The sequence below is a fragment of the Ictidomys tridecemlineatus genome, chromosome 10 (genome assembly GCF_052094955.1).
Source record: "Ictidomys tridecemlineatus isolate mIctTri1 chromosome 10, mIctTri1.hap1, whole genome shotgun sequence".
Taxonomy (NCBI): Eukaryota; Metazoa; Chordata; class Mammalia; order Rodentia; family Sciuridae; genus Ictidomys; species Ictidomys tridecemlineatus.
Genome location: NC_135486.1, coordinates 9,864,714 through 9,887,023, shown reverse-complemented (window position 1 = coordinate 9,887,023; position 22,310 = coordinate 9,864,714). Strand labels below are relative to the sequence as shown.

The following is a 22,310-nucleotide window of genomic DNA, read 5'->3' as shown; positions in this document are numbered from 1 at the left end:
TGCTGGGTGTGCAGATGTTATTGCCTCAGATCTTTCAATAATCTGAGTGATCTAGTTGGATCCACCGAGGAGTTGTTAAGGTTTTAAATATCATACCTTATAATACAATAGGTCTTGTAGGCAACATCCTAATAGAAATAAAAAGAAGAGTCAGAGTTTTCAATTGTAAACTTACTATTATGAGGTAGTGAGTCTCATCTTCTCTTTACCACCTTCTCCAAGTTATTAGTCAATATAAATATATTTATTCCAGGTCTTCTGTATTTCAGACATCATGTGTAATGCAGAGGGTACAAACTGGTTTTCTCTGATGAGCTTATCCTAACACGGGTAAGAAGAACTAAGACAAAGACATATATGGGATGCTGTGGGAGAATTCACACTTCAGGCATCCAAGGAAAAGGTTGCAAAAGGCCCTCCCAGACATCCTCGGCCTGCATTCGGTAGAGGCATTTGGAATCGACTGGGTATTACACAAGGCCTCACAGCGAGGAGCCCAAAACACTTAATCTCTCTCTTCCTCTCTACAGTGTAACTTTAGATGTTATCTGGGCCTCTACCAAAACATGTGATTCCCTTTAAATTCCTCCATAATCAGATGTTTGGAGCCTGGGTTTAAGACACCCTCTGGAAAAGCCAGGATCAAAGTCCTCCCTGCCCAAGCAGGATGATTAAGAGAAGATGAAGACCCTGACGGTTTTAAACTAGGGACACACCCCTCCCATATAGAAGTAGTGCTGCTGCCTCTGCGCTTGACTCGGCAGGTTTGTGACCAACAGGTTATGAAGGAAGTGACAAGATGGGACTTTAGTAGGAGCATAAGATCTGGGGCTCCTGCTCCTTCTCTGCAACTCCTGCTCTTGGAGTTCTGAGGCATCACATAAGGAACCCAAAGTCGCTGTGCGGGTCCCTCATGATGATGATACACAGGTCCTGTGTAGGCAATCGGGTTCCCAATCTCAGGCCAAAGCCTGAGACACACAATCGAAGCTTTCCCAAGCCCTGAAGACTAAATCCCTCCACCAGACAATGTCCATCCATCGATGCTTTGTGGAAGAGCAGAATCACCTTGCCAACCCCTCCTGAATTCCTGACCCCCAAATTATGGTACATAATAAAATAGTTATTTTTAAGCCAATAAAGGGGTCTGCTAAATAAAGGTCATCTGATTGAGACCCCTGGTGCTGGCATCTGGGTGAGGGTGTGAATTCACATGGAAGCAGTGGGCGAGCCCTGTGCCAGCAGGGCTCCCGTGCAGAGTGGTTGTCTGGCTACAGGTGAGTCTTTTTCCATCAGAGCGGAGGAAAATCAAGGGTGGGATGCCGAATTCCAGTGTTTCTGAGAGGGTGGACCAGAAACCCTGCAAGAGGGGAACATCCTTTCAGGTTCAGCAAAGGAAAGAAAAGGGAGAGGGCAACTTGGGGCAAGGACAGAACAGAACCCAACCCTGATTATGAAGACCTCATGCCTCCCACCCCTGTTCCCACCATCAATCACTACGGTATTATTATTTGGAATGAACCAATTAATTAGTAAGTTCATTTCAGATGAAACCCCAACGTTGTATAGAATAAGCGAACAATTTCTCTTGGTACACATGGAATCTGGGACGTGGCTCACGTCTGTACTATTCCACAGTGAGAAAAAAAAATAAACCTTTTTGTTCTATGATTTTGCAATGTAATTAGCTTGACTTTCTTAGAGATGGACAGGTTTTGACATCAAGTTTCCTCGCCCACGCTGCCTTTTGTTAGTGACTATGATATGCCGCTCGCATGGGGTACAAATTAGTGTAATTGGTTCCTTACTACCTTTCCCAGTAGGAGAACTTCAGTCATATTTTGTGCTTAATAAATAGAAGTAACTTCCTTTGTTTCAAGTGATTCAAGTGCCATGTGACCCTGAGGCTATTGTCCAGTGAGTCAGACAGTTTTCTCCTGCCCACCAGCTTAGAGAGGAAACCACCTCAAACCTCCTCCCTGGGGAACTGCAGGGCTTAACTGCCACCGAGGAGACCCGAGTGGGGCACCTTGTTCTATCACCACTGAACACAAGGTGACCACGCCTGTGTTCTCAGATACATCCGCTTTGCCCCTTTGCCTGCTCTGTCCCCAGACTCTCTTGTAAACAGGTTCCCTTCTGGGACCCTGGGAAGCACTAGCAGTAGGTTGGAAGGAAAAGGAAGCCAAGACACACTTCTTCATCTGTCCCGGATGATGTCTCATCTCCAGTGCCTCCTCTGTGGTTTCATCTCCACTTGTCGTGTCCCTTGTTCCTCAAGCAGGACCTGCTTCTGGCTGCTGTTAATCTTTGGGGCTCACCCCTCTTCCAACATTCACCAGCCACCTTTCCACTCTTCCAGAAACCCATTTTCCACTCTAGTGAGTTACCTAAAGTGTGCTTGGTTTTCCTGGCTGGATCTTGAACTCAAACAAACACGGAACTAACACTTGTTACATATCATCCGACACAGAAATTTTGTCACTCTTTCAGGTCTGAGTTACCATCTGGAAGATGAAATTTTGATATCCAAAGTAACTGAATTCCCATGAACTCTAAGACTTCAGGGTACAAATGGGTTGTCACATGAGTGCTGAATGGATCGGGTGGGACTGGCTGCTTGAACAACTGGCTTGAAAAGGATTCTGACAGCAGATCAGCACTGCTCAGGAGGGGTGGCAGCAGCCACAAGCAAAGCGTAATAGAAATATGGACCTGGTGAGCGGCAGGCACACCTCTGTGGGAGCAGAAAAGGCAGGGCACAAGTGACATCAGGGAAGTCCAGGAGTATCTGGGTCCTACACAGCTCCATAGGTTGTATGCAATTCATGAGCCACGCAAAAGTGAATATAGATCCTTTGCCAATGGACAGTTGAAATGGAATGCGCGTGAGTAGCTCGTTTTGGAGGACTTCGAGCCCACCCCACTATTACATGATTAATTTCACAGCACTGCACTTAAGTTTTCTAAACGGTCATCTTCATTTCTAAATCTGCATTTTAAGATGGTCTTAATAGGGTTACTATAGGGAAACAATTCAAAGCACTGAGGTGGCCAATGATCTGGCTGATAACTGTGGGAAAAAGCTCTGTCCCTAGGGCTGGGGAAAAGAGGAAGATGGCCTGCCGGAGACTAGACACCCTCTTGAAGAAGAGGCCATTTGCCTAGTGCTGGAATTTCTTTGGGGGTAAAGACACTGCTCCTTTGAGTGCACAATGATGGCTGCTGCCTAGTGAAGAGCCCGTGGCAGGGTGATATCCACAGGGACAGCAAGCTAACCTCTCACTCCTCTGCCGCAGTCTGGCTGGGCACAAAATCACGAGCCACTCAAGCAGGAACAAGCTTTATTTCCAAACCTCCTGCGAATGCCACGCACGCACGTGGCCTTCTCCCGGGACACACTAAACCAACAGGAAATCCCTCCTCCGGAATTCCCTCCTACCGCACTTCCCCAACCAATGGGAACTCTCCGGAGTCCCAAGAGAGCTCCAAAGTAGCAGGCCTAGGCAGACAGCAGGGGTCTAATCTCCAATTGAATGCACATCTTAACATAATCATTATCATCTCAATGGCTTGCTGGGGTCACCTTTCAACCAAAAATGCCATGCGTCATTCCTACTTGGCTATGGCTCTCAGCACTCCTCTTCCTACCAGTCTCCCTCAAGTGCTTCTTGCTGACAAGGCCTAACATGGGACTGACTGTCAAAAGGACTCCAGGTTTTCAGGGTTCCCCCAGCAGCATCGCAAAGAAAGCCCAGAAGGGTGGGTCTGAGCCCCCACACAACAGCTTGCTAACCGCTAGGCAGCTTGAGGGTCCAATGAGATGAAACTCTTGAAGGCAATTGACACACTGAACAGGAGCCGCATGTTTCACCATTGCTAGGTAGCTTTCCTTGACAATGTGGTTGGAAAAGAAGGTAGCATTTCAAGTTCATACTATGCATCCCTTTTATGTACCAAAGATCTGGTTGAATTTTTGACATTGAACTTTCTCAAAGAGTTTTTACCCTCTGGCAGAAATGTCTTTGGTTGCTGAAGATGCTGTTTAACAGCAGCCAATTAACACTCACTGATTGCTTATCATGTGCTGCATCATATACACATTTTTACATGGCTTCTGTCACCTAATTCTGCCAAAGGCACGGGAGCACATTACTACCACTGTCCATACTCTACCCACGAGGCAACTCCAACTTGGAGACTGTAGGCAACTTGTCCAAGGGAAAACAGCTGTTAAGTGTGGCTCTCTGCAGTGCTGTCCTGTGGCTGGCTTTAATCACATTCCTTCTGAGGAATTCAATATGGAGAGAACCCTAAACCAAGAGCAAAACCGATCCATCCATTGTTTTGGCTTGGCTGGTTTAGTTTGGGAGGGAGAGGAAGTGGGAACATGCACTTCTTGTGTGCAGCCACACTGGAAGTCTCTGGACGACAAAATGCATCAATCTTTACATTTCCAAGTCTTGCTGCTGCAACCAGGCCGCTAGCAGTCCTTCTCTGCCCCAGGGAAGGAGTGACTGTGGGGCTGGCCAATGCCCTGTCAAGGCTCCTGGTGAGATGTGTTTATTGGCTTACAGAGAAATGGAACTCTGGAACTCCTCCCATCTCTGATCTCACAGAGTTTTGATCTATACTGGTGTAAGAGTCACAGTATAACCATTAGCTCCACCCTCTAAGCCAGGCCCTATTCTCAGACAGACTAACAGCAGCCACTTGGATATCCATAGGCTGTGGAGCAGAAATGTTGGTACACACTCATCCTGACCAGCTGGGTCTACATAATGAAGGTGAGTTGCTGCACCGCAGACCTCCAACCTTCTGAGCTGTCTCACCCTTGGGCATCGGGCAGGGGAAGATATTTTGATCCTCACCCTGTGGCCTCTGTGTCCCTTGGCAGCCAGGAAGGGAATGAAAGGGGCCTGCACTGGAGGTGTTGGTGATGGAACTGACTGATGTGTGGCAAGGAGGGGAACATACAGAAAGGGTATTTGGTTGCCACGGCAAACCAGCAAACACTCAGAGGAGAGGGTGTGGCCCGGGACTTAATGAAGTGCCACTGGGTTTGAGCAGCAACTGGAATGTCTGAGAGGAGCTGCATTCCTTCCCACAGAGCCCGGGGCCAGGCCACTAGCAGGGACTGCCTGTACCTCTCAGGAATGCTCAGGATGAAGACAGGACTGGAAAAGACAAGCAGGCCTCCCAGGGTAGGTTTTCCTACCGCCAGCCACAAAGCGGGGCCTCCCAGAAGAAAGTTGGAAAACTCCTTCCAGAGCCCAAAGAGGCTCCATCTATGAATGATTTCTTCCCCCCAAACTCCGAGCCCCGTTCCTCAGGGCCTGAGGAGCTGCTTTGACAGTCCTCTCCACCTACTGAAGTTGACTTCTGCTGTTCCCTTTGCTTTGTGCCCTTCTCAAAGGAGAACAGGATTCCTGCTGCGGGGTGGACCTGGGATCTCAAGGTCTTCCCAGTTTGATCCAAGAGAAGACATGTGTTACCAGTGTGGCATGGGTGGCAGAGGCACAAAGAGTCTGAGGTCAGGCAGGCATGTGTCAGAAGCCCAAAAACTCACTAGTCAGTGGTCCATAGACAACCTGCAAGAATGTAGCAGCAAGGTCAGTGGCTGGTCAGGTGACCTAGAAGGCCCGGGAAACAGATGTCAGCAGAGCCTGCTCTTGCCTTCACCTCTAGGTCTTTCCACCCGTTTCCTTTCTCCAGACTCAAACTTTTTTGTCTTGTCTCATCTTAACTGGCCTCAACTACCAAAGAGGAAAATCTTGTCTGATATGTAGCCTGATAAAAACTGGAAAGTAGAGATGATATTTTTAGTATATCTGAAATAATAACAGTGTGATATGAGGCACTTCATTGAAAAAGAAGGGAGAGCATCACTCATTGATAAATATTGTTTGTCAGATGTTTATTAGTAAGTGTTTATGGAGCTCCATCTATACCATGGGAAAGTCCTTTCAAGGGTTACTAGTGTTACCCCTTTGAATGAGCCTAACAAGCCAGCAAATGTAAACTCAACCCTCCCTGCACCTATGGGCCCCCCAAGACATCTGCCCCAGCTCTCCTGGGCTGGGGTTTCAAACCAGGCCTCAAGCCTACAGTCTGTATGAGCACACATCAGTACATAGTACCCAGAATGTCTACCCAAGATCACTTCAGGCCTGAAATACACAGATGCCTCGGGGCCTTTGGGAACTTCCCCTAACCTGGAGAGAACCTTTGATACTCTGCCCAAGCAGGACCACAGCCAGGCCCTCTGCACCTCACCGAGGCAAATTGGTTTACTCTAACATTATTGCACATGGGTGTCAATCATTCGTTAGTGAGCATGCTGCGCAAGCAGGGCCCTGGGACATGCTCTGGCACCGGCTTGACCTTCTGAAATAGCTGGAAAATTACATTGTCTTGCTGACAATAGTTTTTATATAAAAACTTTCCCTCCCTTAATATTTGGGACCATGGTCACATTCTAACTATTTAATATAGGGCCTCAAACTGGAATGTGGCATGGCTTTACATGAAATTATATTTAAAATATAGAAGTCCATGGTACACTTAATCATATGTGTGTGTGTGTATGTGTGTGTGTGTGTGTGTGTGTGTGTAGGTGGGGGGAGAATATCAATCAGCCTATTAGAGTAAGACATTCTAGGACAAAAGTGCATAGAAATTCAGAAGCTAGCTGACCTCCACCCCTACTACTCTGGTTCTGCTTGGCCCTTCTATAGCAAGGACGTTTCTAATTACCAAAGGAAATATAATGACCACTTATGCCAGCTCATGATGGGCACTCAGCAGTCACTGTACCCAATCTGCATAATGACTGTTTAGGTTGGGAGTTCTCAGTTCCATTTCTCAGAAGGAAAAACTGAATCTCATGTCACTGCCTGCTTTGCTCAAGATCACCCAGCCTGGTCTCAGGTCAGGCTGCTTCCTAGATTCTCTTCTTGCCTGGTCTGCAGTTGCTGCTTTTTCTTCCTGTCTCATGTGGCGACACACCTGAATCGGAGGCGTGTGGACACATCTGTTAGCTGGGCATGAGTGGGCCTCAACATGAAACCCATTGACGAGACCCGAATTTGATGGTGAACTGGGGAAGGTGTCATTTTGATGCTCTGCACTCAAAACCCAGTCTTCTGTGTTGGCCTTGTGTTCCCAACATTTCTTGAACTCTTGGTAGAGAACCAGTCAAAGCATAAACCCCAAGTGTCCACAGGCCCACTCGCCCCAACCCCAAACACACAAACAAATTACCTTGTTTTGACTGACTCACATCCATAAAATCAGGGTTGATAATCAGCTCCGTACATGTTAGTGTTTCACTGGGCAGACATCAAGCAAGGCAGTGCCAGATTCCAAAATGAGTAAGACAGCATCTCAGGGCCACCAGCTGAGTGTGAGCTGTGTCCTGCCCAGGCTCCCTGCTCCAAGGCCTGAATTGTCCAGAGGTCCAGCTTGTGTAGACAGGATTTTTAGGACCTGGTCTCTGACACTGAATTGTGTTTATACTGAAGGATGTTTTTCTAATCCTCACAAAGGCTCAGTGGAACCCTGAGTCCGTCCACCTTCCTTCAAAGATTTCACATCTGAACGTCAGGAAGGACAGCAGTAAAGCTAAGAAAATTACCAGTAAGTACACTGATTATCCAAAGAGAAAAATAAGGGTCAAAGAACCAATAAGTATCAAATGGGGGAAGAAGAAAGGCTTCATGAAATAGGAACATGTGAGGAGCAGCTGAGACAAGGGGCAGGACTTTTTGCATGTGGAGACAGAGGGCAAGACCACAGGCTGGGGAGTGGCCCCACACCACTGTGGGGGCTCCAGGGCTGGGGAGGCGCCCTGCAACAGGGCCCCAGAACTCATGCCCAGAAGCCCCGAAGCTCAGTGGGAAGTCCTGCTGTGCCGAGCTGGTCAGGCATTTAAGGACAGGAGGAGACTCCTTGCCCTGAGCAAACCAGGACTCCCTGAGAGCTGTTTTAAAAAGGAGGAATGATGTGGACTCCATGTGCCAGGAGGGATTCGATGGGGGAAGAAGCAGGACAGGGGGACTGGCAAGGGCTGTTCAGGAGGGGATGCCCTGGTGGGTGCAGGGGAGACAGACAGGGGAAGGACGAATGTGAAAAAGAAGAAGGTGTCCGTGGCCATGTGTAGGCACAGAGAAGCGGGAGTAGGAAACCATGTCCCTCTGAGTGAAAGCCGGGCTGTGACCATGGGTACGGAGGCCCTCCAGGATCTCCCCACCCTCCATACTCCTCCGCCCTCACCTCCACACCCCACCCTCCAGCCAGGCTGCCTTCAGCTCTATTCCTCACCTACATGAGGTGTCGCCCACCTCTCCCTGGCCGTCCTGTGCCTGGCTCCCTCCCTCACTTCCTTCTATCTCCAAGAAGCACTGGGGACTTTGGCTGCACTCAGCAGCACTGCCCAGCCCACCCTCCTCACCCCTCGCCACACCTCATTTTCCTCAGGGCTCTGCGCTGGCTCCAGATCCATTGGTGTGCACTGTCTCCTGGAGTTTGTCTCCAAGGTCCTTGAGGACAGAGATGAGGCCCTGTCCCTTTGCCACTGTATCTCTAAGTGCCTGGCACATCATAGGTACTCAATAAAAATATATTGAACTGCAACAATGACATGACCAGCCAGGTGGGTATTTTTTGCCCCCTGAAGGCCAGAGAAAGCCAAATACGAAATGTGCAGCTTTGAGGGTTGGTGAGTGAGTCCTCAGCCATGGCTTGACTCAAGTGACTTAGGACAACTCATTGAGGGAAGTGTCATAGTCAATACTATGGTCTTTGGGGGATCCTTTCAAGTGTGAGAACCTACAAAACCAAGCACAGTGCTTTGTGTGTATGGTTTCCAGGAAAAGGAGCCTTCTAGCCCAGCGGGTGGGTAGAGCCTGACTGCTAACCATTTCCTGGCTCTACCACTCACTGGTTGTGCCACCACAGCCTTCTTTGTGCCTCTCTAAACGTTTCTCAGATCTCATTTATGTTGAGTGATTCCCTGCTCCCCAGCCACTGTCTGATTTCCCAAAATGTCAACCCATTATGATTGGGCCACTGTCTGACCTGCCAGAGGCGACTCTGTTCCCTTATCTGCTAAGAACATTATGCATAGGTTTTATGAAGGAGGACTTTTTATTTGCTTTCTAATTTATGGTTTGAGGTTTCTGGATATATAGTTTGTAGATGATTTATTTAATTTGTTTTCCTGAACTACTAGAATAAAACCCAAAATATACAAGTGAGCATGATATATCCTTATGTCAGCCATGAGATACAAGTAGGATGGTTTAAAAAATCATTCCCAGAGCATCTTTTAAATTGAATGATACATGTGTGGACCACTAGCTGTACGGGTTTATTTACATTTAAATTATTGGAATTAAGAAAAATTTAAAATTCAATTCTTTTCTCTCATTAGTCATACTTCAAGGGCCAGAGGGCCACATGTGCCCTGTGGCCTCTACGCTGGACAACACGGACCTAAAACATTACAGCATTACAAATGTTCATCAGACAGTGCTGTTCTAGAAATGACAGATTCGGCGATTCGGTCATCTTTTGAAGAGACAACCACTATTCCACATAGCGAATGCCACTTTCCAGGTCAATTCCAACTGAGTTTACAAACACTTTTCTGGAAAAAAAGCTGGAACTCCATTTTTTTGCCCTTATCCTACTTCCTTTTTCTCAGTGCCAAGTTTTACCACTATTACCCTACAAATCCACTTTGCTTCTCTCTGGATCAGTGAGTTTGAACATCTTCTGGCAGTCAAACCACTCAGGAATCTCCATCTGCTCTAACCATCCTGAGAATAAAATGAACGATGGCTTACAGCTCAGAAACCCTCTAATGTCCGAGTATCATGGTGTCTGAGAATGTGAAGGGTCTTAGAACCTCTTTAAAGGCAGCTCCCTGCTCCTCTCCACCATTAAATATTTTTGGTTGAACACAGGGGCACTTTACCACTGAACTACATTCCCCATCATCTTTGCCTTTTATTTTTGAGAAAAGGTCTTGCTAAATTGTTGAGGCTGGGCTCAAACTTGTTAATTCTCCTTCCTCAGCCTCTTCAGTAGCTGAATTAGAGGAATGTGCATCATGCCTGATATCATCCTTCAAACTTCTCATTGCCTCCACCACCCAATCTTTGAGCCTGCTCATCTGGTGTTATTTAGGCCCTGGGCTGGGCAGAGTGCTGCAAAGGTAAGTATTTAGGAAAATGAGGCTTAGCAAGATTTAGTAACCTTATGACTATCTAGTTAGTATTGGAGCCAGAATTTAAATCCAATTCATTAGGCTTGACAGCTTCGGCTTCCCATCCTAGCAGATCGCCATGCTGCTGCCTGTGGGTCTCAGATCACCAATCCCTCCTACGAATTGGCTTTCAAGATCCAGACAGAGTCATTCTTGCCTTCTGTCTCCCTATGGGAGAGAAGATGAGCAGTTCTGAGTCCATTAGCAATGTTTCCCAGCATGGAGACTACTTGAGTATTTTGAAAAGCTGAAGGGACTCTCATACAGGTCATTCTAAAGCCATTGAACTACCACTAACCAAGTCAATACTTGGAAGTTGTTTGTGCCCTGACACTATTTAGAAAACACTTTGAATTGCACGTAAATTGTAATATGGGGAAATTTTCTAACTTTGACAGTCTTTTGTGAGATTTAAGTATTTGACTTGTGTGTTTATAAACATTTGTAAAAGGCAACTCCCTTCAGATAGCAGTTAGCTAATGGAGAGAAAAAGCAAATTGATACAATACAATTGACAGTCATTAAAAAGTTCACACTCTTCCTTTATTTGCTTTTATATTTTGCATTCAAATAAGTGACTTTTATGTGGATAAAGACAAAGAAAAGGAAGCTTGTCTACATTAAATTATCCTTAGGAGAAAATTTGATTTGAAAAACCATTAGCAAACTGCAGTTACTGGGAACTATTGCTGTTATGCTGAACTATCTTTCAGAGCTCAGAAATGCTTTTCTAATGTTCCTTGGAAATGTTAACCACATTAGACTGGTAGGCTTCTTTCAAGAAGGCTCTCTGCCATTGTCACACTAGTTCTTACCAACGCTGAGCAAGGTGAACTGAAGATCTACTGGCAGGATCTGAAAAGGCAAAACGATCAAGAGCAAGGGCCGAAATGAGCAGCATACACTCCTACATTGACCAGCACACTGGATTCTGCCAGAAAATGTTCACTCAAGCCCAGGTGGGCTCAGACCACAGCTGGCTTGAGGATATCCATCAATTCTTTAAACTAGTTTTGTCTTTTTCCAGGGAAAATATTCAAGGCCTATGTCGAAGGCTTTATTGGCATAGATCATTGTGAGATAAAGGATTTCATCACTACCCCCTCCTCTTCTTCTGGGCCAAACATTGTGAAACCTGAAATATCAGGAGCCCCGTGATCTTTCTGGGGTGATATAAAAAGAGATGACCCAAAGCCAGCTCCAGAGATGCCCTGGCACTATTTTTAGTGTTAAATCTTCTCATTATCTTCCCCTCCAGGAACTGCTCATCATCTGGATGCCCTAAATCTAAGCATAGTGAGTCCCCCCAGCTATAGATGGCTCCCCAGATCATTTAAGTTTGTGAGTCAATGGAAACCAGAGCTCTAAAGTCTCTGTCCAGGACTCTCCCTGGGGAAACTACTAAGAAGAAGGCAGCTTTGCCAGATGTTTCTGTCCAGCTGTCTTGACTGAAATGCACAAGGGCATCTGCTTACACTCAGGCCTGGCATGAGGAAAGAGCTCTGGAAGGTGCTGCAGAAGGGTTGCCCTCAGTTTTCCTGCCATAAACCATGGATAACAGGCAGCAGAGGAAGTGGATGGACCCAGCTGCTAAGAAAGCCACAGGAAAGCAATGAGCACCTGAAACATAAGCAGGTGAAAAGATGTGAGATGTTCCCCCTGCTACTGGATCTGGGCTCCCTCTTGGGCCCAACAGGCTGAATAAGGTGTAGTGGAAAGCACCTCACATCCCCATGGCAACCTGAACTTAGATACATGGATTTACACTTTCCAGTGACCTGGCTCTCAGTTTCTTCATCTGTAAAATGGAAAAAACAAAACAAAACTGCCCTTGCTCTGCTTAGCCCATGGATAGCCATAAAGCATATAAAGCACTTTGCAAATCGTTAGAGAGAAAGTCAGGTTAGGTTCTTTTCACTATAAAATGTTTATTTCCAACCAGAAATTTCTTTCCCAACTTACAAGCTCATATTTTCAACAATCTTGTCTACAGGTCTTTCCAAACAAACGGCTGATAGGTGTGTTGCTGCCCGCCTTGGCCTTTCAAGAAGCTAGATGGGGCCTGGCATGGCCAGGGAGCTTAGAGCCATGCTGACCCAGCTACAGAAGCCTCCTCCAGAGAGGTGAACACTGCTTCATATAACATTCCCAACCAATTATTTACCTGGTGTTCAGACCAAGTTTATAACCAAGCGAGCCCATGCTCTTGGTCTGCAGGCCTGCACCTCTGGGCTTCCCTTTTCTGTCAGTAATGCCCACCCCAACACACTTTTCAACTCTCCCATCTTACTTATCACCAGTTTTTTTTCTCTTCATGTGTCTTGGAGTTCCACAGACCAGGCTAGAACTGACTTAATCATGTCTAATCATGTGACCCAGAAGAACTTTCTCCTCTAGGCTGGGGCTTGCTGTTCTCATCTGACAAGTGAGACTTTGTGATGTTCAGAACTGTCATTGGAATTAAACAGGTTGTTTAATTCCCTAATATAGGGTACATGTGAACTTGTTGGTTCTACCTTCCAGAGATATCCAATAATGCACAACCCTCTCACATCTTCAACTCTATTCTTTACCCCCCAATTTCTGCCTATCAAATTATATGTGTCCTTCACATATCAGCCTCCAAATGCCTCCTACCTTTGGCATCTAGGGGCAAGGATTATTTCCTCTGAACTATAAACAATTTTTGCACATTTTTTCACAACTCCTGAGGCATTTGACATCATCACTAAGTACTCGACTTTTGTATATATCACCTCTTGTGAATTTTCATGTTCATTTTCCTTACACAACCTATTTACTTAAAAAATAGTTTTTAAATGACTGAAAGGAACCATCCATCCACTCATAACCAATGACTGATACCCAGACCTGGCAGGGGCCAATGGAAAGTGATTCAGAAGTGATGGAATGATTCAAACAAAGAGAAAAACACCAAACACACTTTACATTTTGTGTGCTGATTTTTTAATGAACATCTTATAATCTTACAAAATAACTGGCTGTAGCTGTTTTACGTTACAATACAGTAGATCAGCTCCTTTCACTATGTTTTCAATCAAACTGTCCCCTTGGTGCTGACTGACACACTCAATAGTGATCACACAGAATAGAAGTGTCAAGTCCAATGCTGTACAGTGGAGGGATGGGAGGGGGCATCGAGAAGGGCTCCTGATGTCTTTTCCTGTTGGACTCTGTCCATTCTCCCTACTCTAACTTCTCCTCTGTCTCTCTCTGATTGGAGGCTGCCATGATAGTCATTGGAGTCAACCAGCCCTAGGCAACCTGGGCACTAGTGCCCCTTACTGCTAGGAAAAAGAAGAGACAGAGAGTGATTTTGGAACCAAGAAACAGAAGAGTCCCTGGGAAAGGCCTTCAATGACCTCATAGGTGGGTAAGAGCAGCAGAAAAACCAACACATAGAGCAAGTGTGAGTTGTCCCTGGGATCTGTGGCCATGATACCGGTACTTTGACTCTCGGTGACCTAAGGTGCTCACAACACTTGGCCAGTGAGAAGGACTGGGAGAACCTGCCACCTCTGAATGCCCACAGCTGGGCAGCCTCAGCCTCAGCCTGCTCACACTGGGAATTGTCCTCTCTATTTCTCAGGGTGGTGGTGAGTAAATTGCAGATGTTACCAACAGAGAGCAAAGTACTTTAAAATGAAGTATAAGACAGAAACCTTCTCACCATTAGTCTTATGGAGAGATGAATCCCAGCGCCTGCTGGCCCGATTCACAGGCTCCTTGTTTCTTATTGGAGGTCAGGTCTCCCTGGGCTGGGTAACGCCCAAGATAACGAGGGCTCTGCCTCAGTAGCAGGAAGGATTGCCCAAAACAGAGCTTGACATGTGTCGAGAAATTTGGATATTTTCCCCAAGAAAACAATTTTGCAAAGTTTGTGTATCTGTATGTTTAAATGGAGAACCTAAACTTTTCCATTGTCCTTTCCATATTAAAACCTATGAGGACTATTTCTTGTCTTCTTAGGGGCACCAAGGGTGACCTAGGCAGAGAACGGTATTTAGGCTACAGTTTCCCTAGTGGCTAGAATACTGGGGACAAGGGGTTTTCGGGTGCAAACTCTGCCCCCCACTTCCCAATGCCTGAAGCCTTTGTTCCACACAACACAGACAGATGTGTGCAGATTGCTCTATCTTCATTTTTTCCATCCCTGATATTATTTCTTGTGCTGAGTATGGATAATATTTTGATAGTAGTGGATAATGTTTTCCTTGTTTTTTGAAAAGCCATTGCTTCAGTGTTGATGAGAGGAGTAGAAGACTTGGTCAGAACAGAAAGCAACAGTGTAGAGGCGATGGCTGAGCTCTAAGGTTTGCCTGTTCCTGGTTTTCCCTGGAGAGGAAACTCTGAAGGAAACAGGCTCAAGGCCCTTCCTAAGGTAAGACTGAGCATTGAGTAGAAATTGGCTCCTTCCTCTCTTTCCCCAAGGCCTAACCCAGAAACTATTAAAAAAAAATAACTACCATAGGCCATGTGCAAAAACAAAACAAAAGAGTCCAGGATGCAAAGAGGCAGGGCCAATGCAGTCACTCCATGTGCTGCCCATCTATCCACCAGGAAAGGAGAGAGACAACAAAATGGACCCTAAATAGTTGAAATTCTTCTTTCTCCCACAGAGTGTCAGCCTTGCTCCATGTTGTTTCCATGGCTTGCCCAGTTGAAATCTCTGGGTCACAGGTTTTATGCACCCACTTGAATAAAATTCATTGAAGACTCCGCAATGCTCAAAGGATCCACTGTGAACTTTGGAGTCTTGGAACAAGGACCAAATTTCCTTGACTTGTTCCATCCTGTCACTCTTGGCCCTGATTTAACCTGACCCCTCACCTCTCCATGGCCTCCTTTGGCTCCTCCATCCCCACATGTTCTTCCATCTCTTCCCATCCTTCTCCTGGGTCATTTTTAAAACGTTTTCCCCTGCAAGATCAACAGCTAGTGATGTGGGTGTGCATGATGAACAGGCTTGGGGAATTCTCACAAAAAGGCCAAGTACAAAGTGTGTGAGTTTCTGTGATCCTGGTGCTCAGAGGATGAGCCCGAACACAAACTTGCTGACCGGCTGGTGGATGGCCACATTGGAATAGGCACATATGAAAGTGTAGAAAATCCAGATGACAATTCTGAGAAATGGGGAGGAAACACTACATTCTTTTTTGATAGATGCTTAAGAACCACTGCCTTGTTCCCCTGGACCCACCCCCAGTGGATGTCACACCCAACTTCCCATGCCTTTTAGTGCTATCATTCCAACTCCCATCCCCTTTAAGTGGGCCCAGTTCCCAGGGCATAAAAAGATGATTAGCTGGCATGCTAGCATACAGAATCCTATCTGATCTCCCTCTCCTCCACTTCCCATTTAACCTGCCAATCCCTACACATAGAAATATGGCAGAAGAACTTGTGTCTGTCCTCAAAGCCTCAGCATTCATTTTGGACATGAACTTCACAGCAGCATGTGTGGAACAATGGGTAATTTTCAGCTTAGTAAACAGCAAAAAATATAATATATAATATATTTATATAATTATGTTTAAATACTTATAAAGAATTATTAACTAACCTCATTATTTAAGAGAGACTACACAAAAGGAAGGGAAAGGCCAGTTTAGAGCAGACAAGCCCTGAAAGGTGACAATCCATTTGAAATGGGCATTGACAGAGTGTCCCTGGCAACTTTCCTTCTAGCATTCTGATAATAGATTACACGTTTGGTGGGGCTGAGCAGTCAGTGGGGTGCAGAGTGGGGAGTCGGGCAGGAGCTAAGGTGGGTGGAGTAGAATATTGATGGGGAGGAGGGTCCTTGTTTATCTATCTGATTTCTCCTTCCTCTTTTAATCAACTGCCAGTTTAAAGAAACTTTTGCCTATAATTTTTCCCTACTTGGACTAGTTGATATGTTAGTTGACACCTATAAATATCCTCTCGTGTTTCTTAACAGATGGTCCACACGCTCTCCTTTCTCCACTTGGTGACCTTTCTCCTTCACCTGCCCTGTGTTTCTTCCTGTGGAGGCCTCTCACTCTGCCTGCCTCCAGGGCAGAGGAGGGACGGGCTCAGTCCCAGCTCCCACAGTTACTGATTTTCTTCTGCCTTGGGGTCTCGGCAGGTGCACTCATCCTGGTCACAGTCAGCAGCAAATGGAATGACCTAGGGGAAGGAAAGAGAAGTTGAAATAACGGGTGTGTGTGCCAGGTGCCACATGTTTCCACTGGCTTCCACGGTTCTCACTCGATCCTGGAAGAAGTAGGATCACAATTCAGTATCACAGAGCTGGAATGAACACTCAGTCATTTCAGACCATGTCATTTCAGACAAGATTGTCCTTCTTCACTTTGCTTTCTCCATACAGAGAGTGAGAAGGACGACAGAAACAGAGTGTGTGGTTTAAGTGAACTGAAGGGTGTGAGATGCTCATCATGGCCAGACACCTAAAGTGACTACTTCTAATGATACCTCGTATGTCTTACACTATTGTTTTTGTTGCTGTTAACATCGTCACAATATTCCTGAGTGTTGGAGGGATTGATGTTGGCTCATTCCCTCCTAGGGAAGGCAGGGCTACCTGTTTTAACTCAGGACAGTGGAAGGACTATGTGGAAAGCCAGCTCTGGAGATTGTCTCTCTGGCTCCACTCTTCAGTGCTCTTGGGGCACTAGGATCATCTTTGATATCTCTAAACACATGAAGTCTTGCTCTCCTGAGCCCAGGATATGCTTTGGCATGGTGCCACCCACTCACTCTTTGTGGTGGTATTGCTTCCTTTTGTGTAATTCTCCCTTCTTTGTGCCAGGAGTGGTCAAGCAAAAGTTGTCTTCTTTCTGCTTTCACTGATACCAGCAGATGAGCACCCTATTTGAGTGTCTATAACCAGCATCAAAGAGAACTGGACATTTTGGAAACATGGTGTAAAAGATCAAAATGCATAAATGCATTCTACTGTCATGTATAACTAATTAAAACAAATAAAAAATTAATTTAAAAAAGTTAGATATTTTACCCTCTGGCCACTGGCAATCAAATGAGATAAAATTGAATAGACATATCATGTACAAGACTGGTCCAAGAACACTGGAGAGATGGGCTCGGGATTGGGCAAGTGGATTAGAGAATGGGTGGGGTTGTTTGGGGAAGTATCCCAGCATATTTGCACAAATGAAGTAAAGTGTGATGTAGTAATCAACAGAGAGGGTGTTCCTCTACACTCCAGTTCTTGTGAGTGACAGGCACTGGCGTCCACTAAAGATAAGTCATAGGTTTGCAGAGTGAGAGGGGGTGAGCTGCCTGACTTCTTCCTCCAGAATCCAAGCTTCCTGTATAAGAAAGATGGTCTCTGTCCCCAGTTATTTTCACAAGGTGGAACAGAACCAGCTGGCCTGATTTCTGACCTGTGGCCCAAGCTCTTGATCTGTTTCTCTTAGTTCAGGATTTATTGATTTTTAGAGCAAATGAGGGCCAAATTAAATAGTGATATGATGAGCCCCTACATGCTTTGTACTGAATAAGTTAGTTCATTTAAATGGTGAAAATAGTGCCCAGCACACAGTGATTCAGCAAAATATATTAGCAAAGAAAGAGAAAGTATTCAGATCCACATATAGGTGACCTTGGTAGGCATGACTTTATTGTGGAGACAGGTACGAGGAAGGAAATAATGGCTGCATTTTTCTGATTCATCAAGCTCGACAACTAGCTTCAAATATCTTTAGAGCACTTGGATTTTTACCTATTTTATTATAAAATTTCAGCCTATTTAATTTTATAGACTTCACTTGAGCCTGTCTATAAATTTAGCAGAGCCAAGCATAACAGCAATCAGGGGCATCAAGAAGGGGATTACGACTATGGTCTGGTTCAGAGAGCACTCCAGGTGGTGCTCAGCAGCCGATGAACGTGCCTGCAATACCGCTGTATGACGCCATCTGACTATTAATTTAATTATGAAGATGAATGATAGAGGGGAAGCACTTCACTGGTAACCCAGTATCCTTAAGGGCCAGAAACCATTGTTTTCCCTGCCTATAGAAGAATTTCCCAGACAATGATGAGCAGATATGAGACTTTCATTAGAAAAAGCCATTGCATTTATGATTGACAATTTAAAGGACTGGTGTTTTCTAAGACCCTATACTAAAGACTGTTACCCTCAATCTTGTCACTTTAGACATTCCAATGTTTATAACTTCTAATGTCATTATCATTCTCTTGGGGATTAAAAATCAAGTCTGCTGCACTGTGAAGCAGAGCTGGCCAGAGAACCTGCCTTCCTTCCACTGTCCCCATGCTGTCCCCAGGCACCCTCACGTACCTTCTTGGAGGAGAGTGTAGAAGAGCAGCAGTCTCCTCCATCATAGTGGCAGTAGGCCCGGTTGTTGATCGTGTCACACCAACCATCTGCTTGAAAAGGCTGTAAGGAGAAGGTCAGAGTCCAGTGCGGTTTTGCTATCTCTGGCCCTCTTTCCCACTCCTCGACCCCAGCCCCCCATGGAGCTCCAGAGAGACTATGGATGAGCACCTAAGGAGCAGGACACATCCTCAAGAGGTGGAAAAACCTTGAGATAAGACCATCGGGCCTAAGCAATTGTCAGATTTCTCTTGCAGAACCTGCTCCTGTCCTACTGTAAGGTCTGGGATGCTCATTAAATTCCTTGATCAACTTTTTTTGCCTTCTTATAAATACTAGGTCTTTATAATATGTAGATTACAAAAAGGTTCACACATTTTAGCTTTGTTGACCTAAGAAAAGGTCTGTGTATTAGACAGGATTCGCTTTAAAAGTCCCACTTTTTCAATGAGAAACCAGAGGTACATAGAGATGATAGGAATTGTCTGGTCACACAGCTAGCAGCTGGGCTCAGGCAGTGCTTGGCACATAGCTTGGCTTTCTGCAGCTCCTCCCACCTTGAGGACCACAATCCCTGGCCTGTCACCTGGTGCTCTCAGGACTGGTGCTTAAGAAACTCTAGCAGTCATTGGGTGTTCTAAAGACTGCAATGATGTCTGTCCTGAGTGCAGTGGTCCTAGTGTTGAGGGCACCAGGGCTAGCACAGGAATGTTCCCACACACGCAGCCACCTGATGCCCAGCAGCTTGGCCCAGGGTTAGAGCAGAGAAAGTGAAACTGTTTCACTCACCCCTCTTACTGCTGCCAGTTAACAGGAACCAAAATGGGAAAGGGGCCCAGAAGAAACCAGAGTTAATGGAGTGTTTCACCCCCGAAGGGAATGTGTGATAAGAACAGCAACGAGCAGTTACAAATAGCTCAGCAGCCCACAAGTGCCTCTCTAGGGAACCACCTCTGAGGGGAGCACGGCCCACAGCACCCTGGGCAGCAGGCAGGCAGCCCACCTTCTCAGGTGCAGCGGCTGCTCACTGTCCTGAGCTCACGCCCAACTGTAAAGCCTCAGCGCGCATCTTGCACACAAACTGTTTGGGTCACAAAACTGGGATTCTAAGGTCACCTCCCAGTTTCCATGTTCAAATCACTTTCTCTCCCTGTGGCCTCCCTAAATGTCAAAGAGAAGGATTATTCCCTATTTCACTGGGCTTTGATGAGATAGATCACTGAACTCAGAAATGATCATTAAATAATTTTCAGCAATTGAGCTATGTCAGAACAGACTCGTCCCAGCGATTACTTCAACGTTTTGATGTATTCTGTGGGGCCCTGAGCTCATTTGCACAGCCCATTCCAGATGCAGACCGGGTTGCCAACCTCTGCAAAGCTGCTGCGCATGTGTGGAGCACAACAGCTGCTGCACATCTGTATGGCAATGTCAGCGGAGAGCAGGAAGTGAGAATGAATTCTGTTTTCAACACAGGGCACTCTGGGATGCAAGACAAAGATTTCGAGATGGGCGTTTGTCTTTAACAATGGAGCCTGTCCCTCCAGTTCTAGAGAACTTGGACTAAATGTACATTCAGGACTTGGGTCTAAACTTGCAGCCAAATAATCAGAGTTAAAATACAATTGGCACATCCTGTGGATGCTCTTGGATCCTCCTGGGAGGACCAGATATCTGCTGAGATTCCCCAGAGTTTCCTAGGCCTTTTTCAAGTGTTTAGAGAATATTTTTCTCATCTAACACTACATCTGTTTCTTCTCCTCCTACCTGGACTGACACATTGACAAAAACTTCATCTGTTCCTTTTTTTTCTTTTCCATGTAATTTTCTATAAAAATTTAAAGAACATCCAAAACACTTTTCTTATACACATGTAAGTATGTTCTTCAAATGGAGAATTAAAGGTGGGTCTAAAGATGTCTTCCTTTTCATAAAAACAACCTTCACTTTGAATGGGTTGAGTAAGGAATGCTGAGAAATCTTGATTTGCAGAGGCCTCACCACAGAGGGCTTCTTATCCCAAGAACACTAGGGAAGGTATTTTGAAAAGGGCAGTCATGGTCAATGTGAGCTCTTCTATATCCCATTAGACTTCTACTGTGATGACCCCAAATGATTTCTAGAAGCTCCTTCTTTTCAACTTTTAAATGATCATTTGGGAAGAGAAGAAAATTTATGAAAAGGAGCAGAAATACAGAGCAAAGGTTAAAAAGACCCATGTATTTAATGTACTCTATACCTATTAGAATTAATTGCTCCTCCCCAACCTGCCAAAATCAACCACTCCACCCTCAACAAACAGAGTCTCCTATGGCAACATGTGCCTGGGACGCTTGACAGCTTGAGTACAAAGTTACAATGGAAAATTAGGAGGGAAAATGACTAATTGATCCAAAGTTTGAAAGCCTCTGAAGACTGGATGTAGAGTAGGAGATTCCAACCTCAATGACTGCAAGGTGTCAGATCTGGGCCACCACTGCTTCCAGGACACGTCCCAAGGGAGGGTCCTGGGCTTGCTCTCTAGGCACACTGTGTATGTGGCTGAGTTTCGCCACACAAACATATGCTTACTTTTTCCCATAACACCAAGTGCATTTTTCAAATACCTGAAGCTTATTCTTTATGGGCCCCTTTTCCATTTTTATTTCAAGTATCTTGATAAAGGAAAAAATGTTTAGGAAATACCTGTTTATCTGCCTTTTAACCACTGAGAGTACACATAGCCATCACAGGAAGGCCTGTCATGCCAGCCTCCAGAGTTAGCTGTGTTCCAGGACATCAAGGTGGCCAAATGGATGGCTGTGTGTGAATCACGGTACACTTGCAGGAAAGGCTCTCCGTCCACACTACCGTACCACTTTGGAAACTTCCCAGATGTGCACATAATTTCGTCTTTATGTATTAATGCTATTCTCACAGCAGAGCATCCTTATAGCAGGGCAAGGGCAGCCCCTTTGGCCCAGTGGAAGTTCCTTTTTAAAGCTTCTTTGCCATAGGGTGAGAGCAGAGATGGTGTCCTCTGTGATGCCTGTGGTTGTAGCTATTCATTTAATCTCTCTATGTTCTTTACTCTGTGCTTACATGGGCGAGGTACTAATATGGGGACACGGAGATAATTAAAACATGATTCTGCCCCTTGAGGAAACCCACTGTAAGAAATTTTAGCTAAGTGTGGTAGCTCAGAGCTAGCATCAAGAAGTGGAGAAAACTTAATTGGGGTCTTGGGAGTGGGAGAGTCGGCTGTCAGAGGTTGGTTCTGCCTAGGGCTGGGAAATTCTGAAGAGGAGGCGGTCTAAGAGGGAGGAGAGGATGAAAATAGAGGGGCAGGGGGAGTCCCAGGCTGCCCATCCCAGAGCCCACCCTCAGGGAAGCTCCTCAAACTTTGATTGGCTAATAAAACCTCCCTTACTCGAATCGGATTAAGGGCATTTTTCTTCCACATATTGCAATAGCACTGGAGATCACACTGAGGTTTTAGGAAGGCTACCTGCTCTTCAGACCTTCTTCTCTGCTCACTTACAGGTTGGGATCTCAGCCAAAAGGAACTGTCTCCCTGTAGGTAAGGTGTGAGGGAGAATCCTGTTCTGTTAGTCAGGGAGTGTTTCAGACAAGGAGAGGTTAAGCATATCTTCACCTGATGCCAAACACCAGTTTTTCTATCCAACTTCCCAATTT

The 22,310-nt window shown here is 45.7% G+C and overlaps 1 protein-coding gene across 3 annotated transcripts in view; it reads right to left on the bottom strand.

Moving 5' to 3' along the window:
- Nucleotides 1-13,220: 13,220 nt before the first annotated feature.
- Pappa2 (pappalysin 2) overlaps nucleotides 13,221-22,310 on the bottom strand; it is a 250,763-nt gene continuing 241,673 nt past the window's right edge. For all 3 annotated transcript variants that reach the window (XM_005319772.4, XM_078022368.1, XM_040277300.2), the window contains 2 exons: nucleotides 18,600-18,698; nucleotides 13,221-16,441 (listed from right to left, as the gene is read on the bottom strand). In XM_005319772.4, coding sequence (XP_005319829.2) covers nucleotides 16,367-16,441; nucleotides 18,600-18,698 — 174 coding nt within the window. In that variant the 3' untranslated portion in view covers nucleotides 13,221-16,366. The remainder of the gene's footprint in view (nucleotides 16,442-18,599; nucleotides 18,699-22,310) is intronic.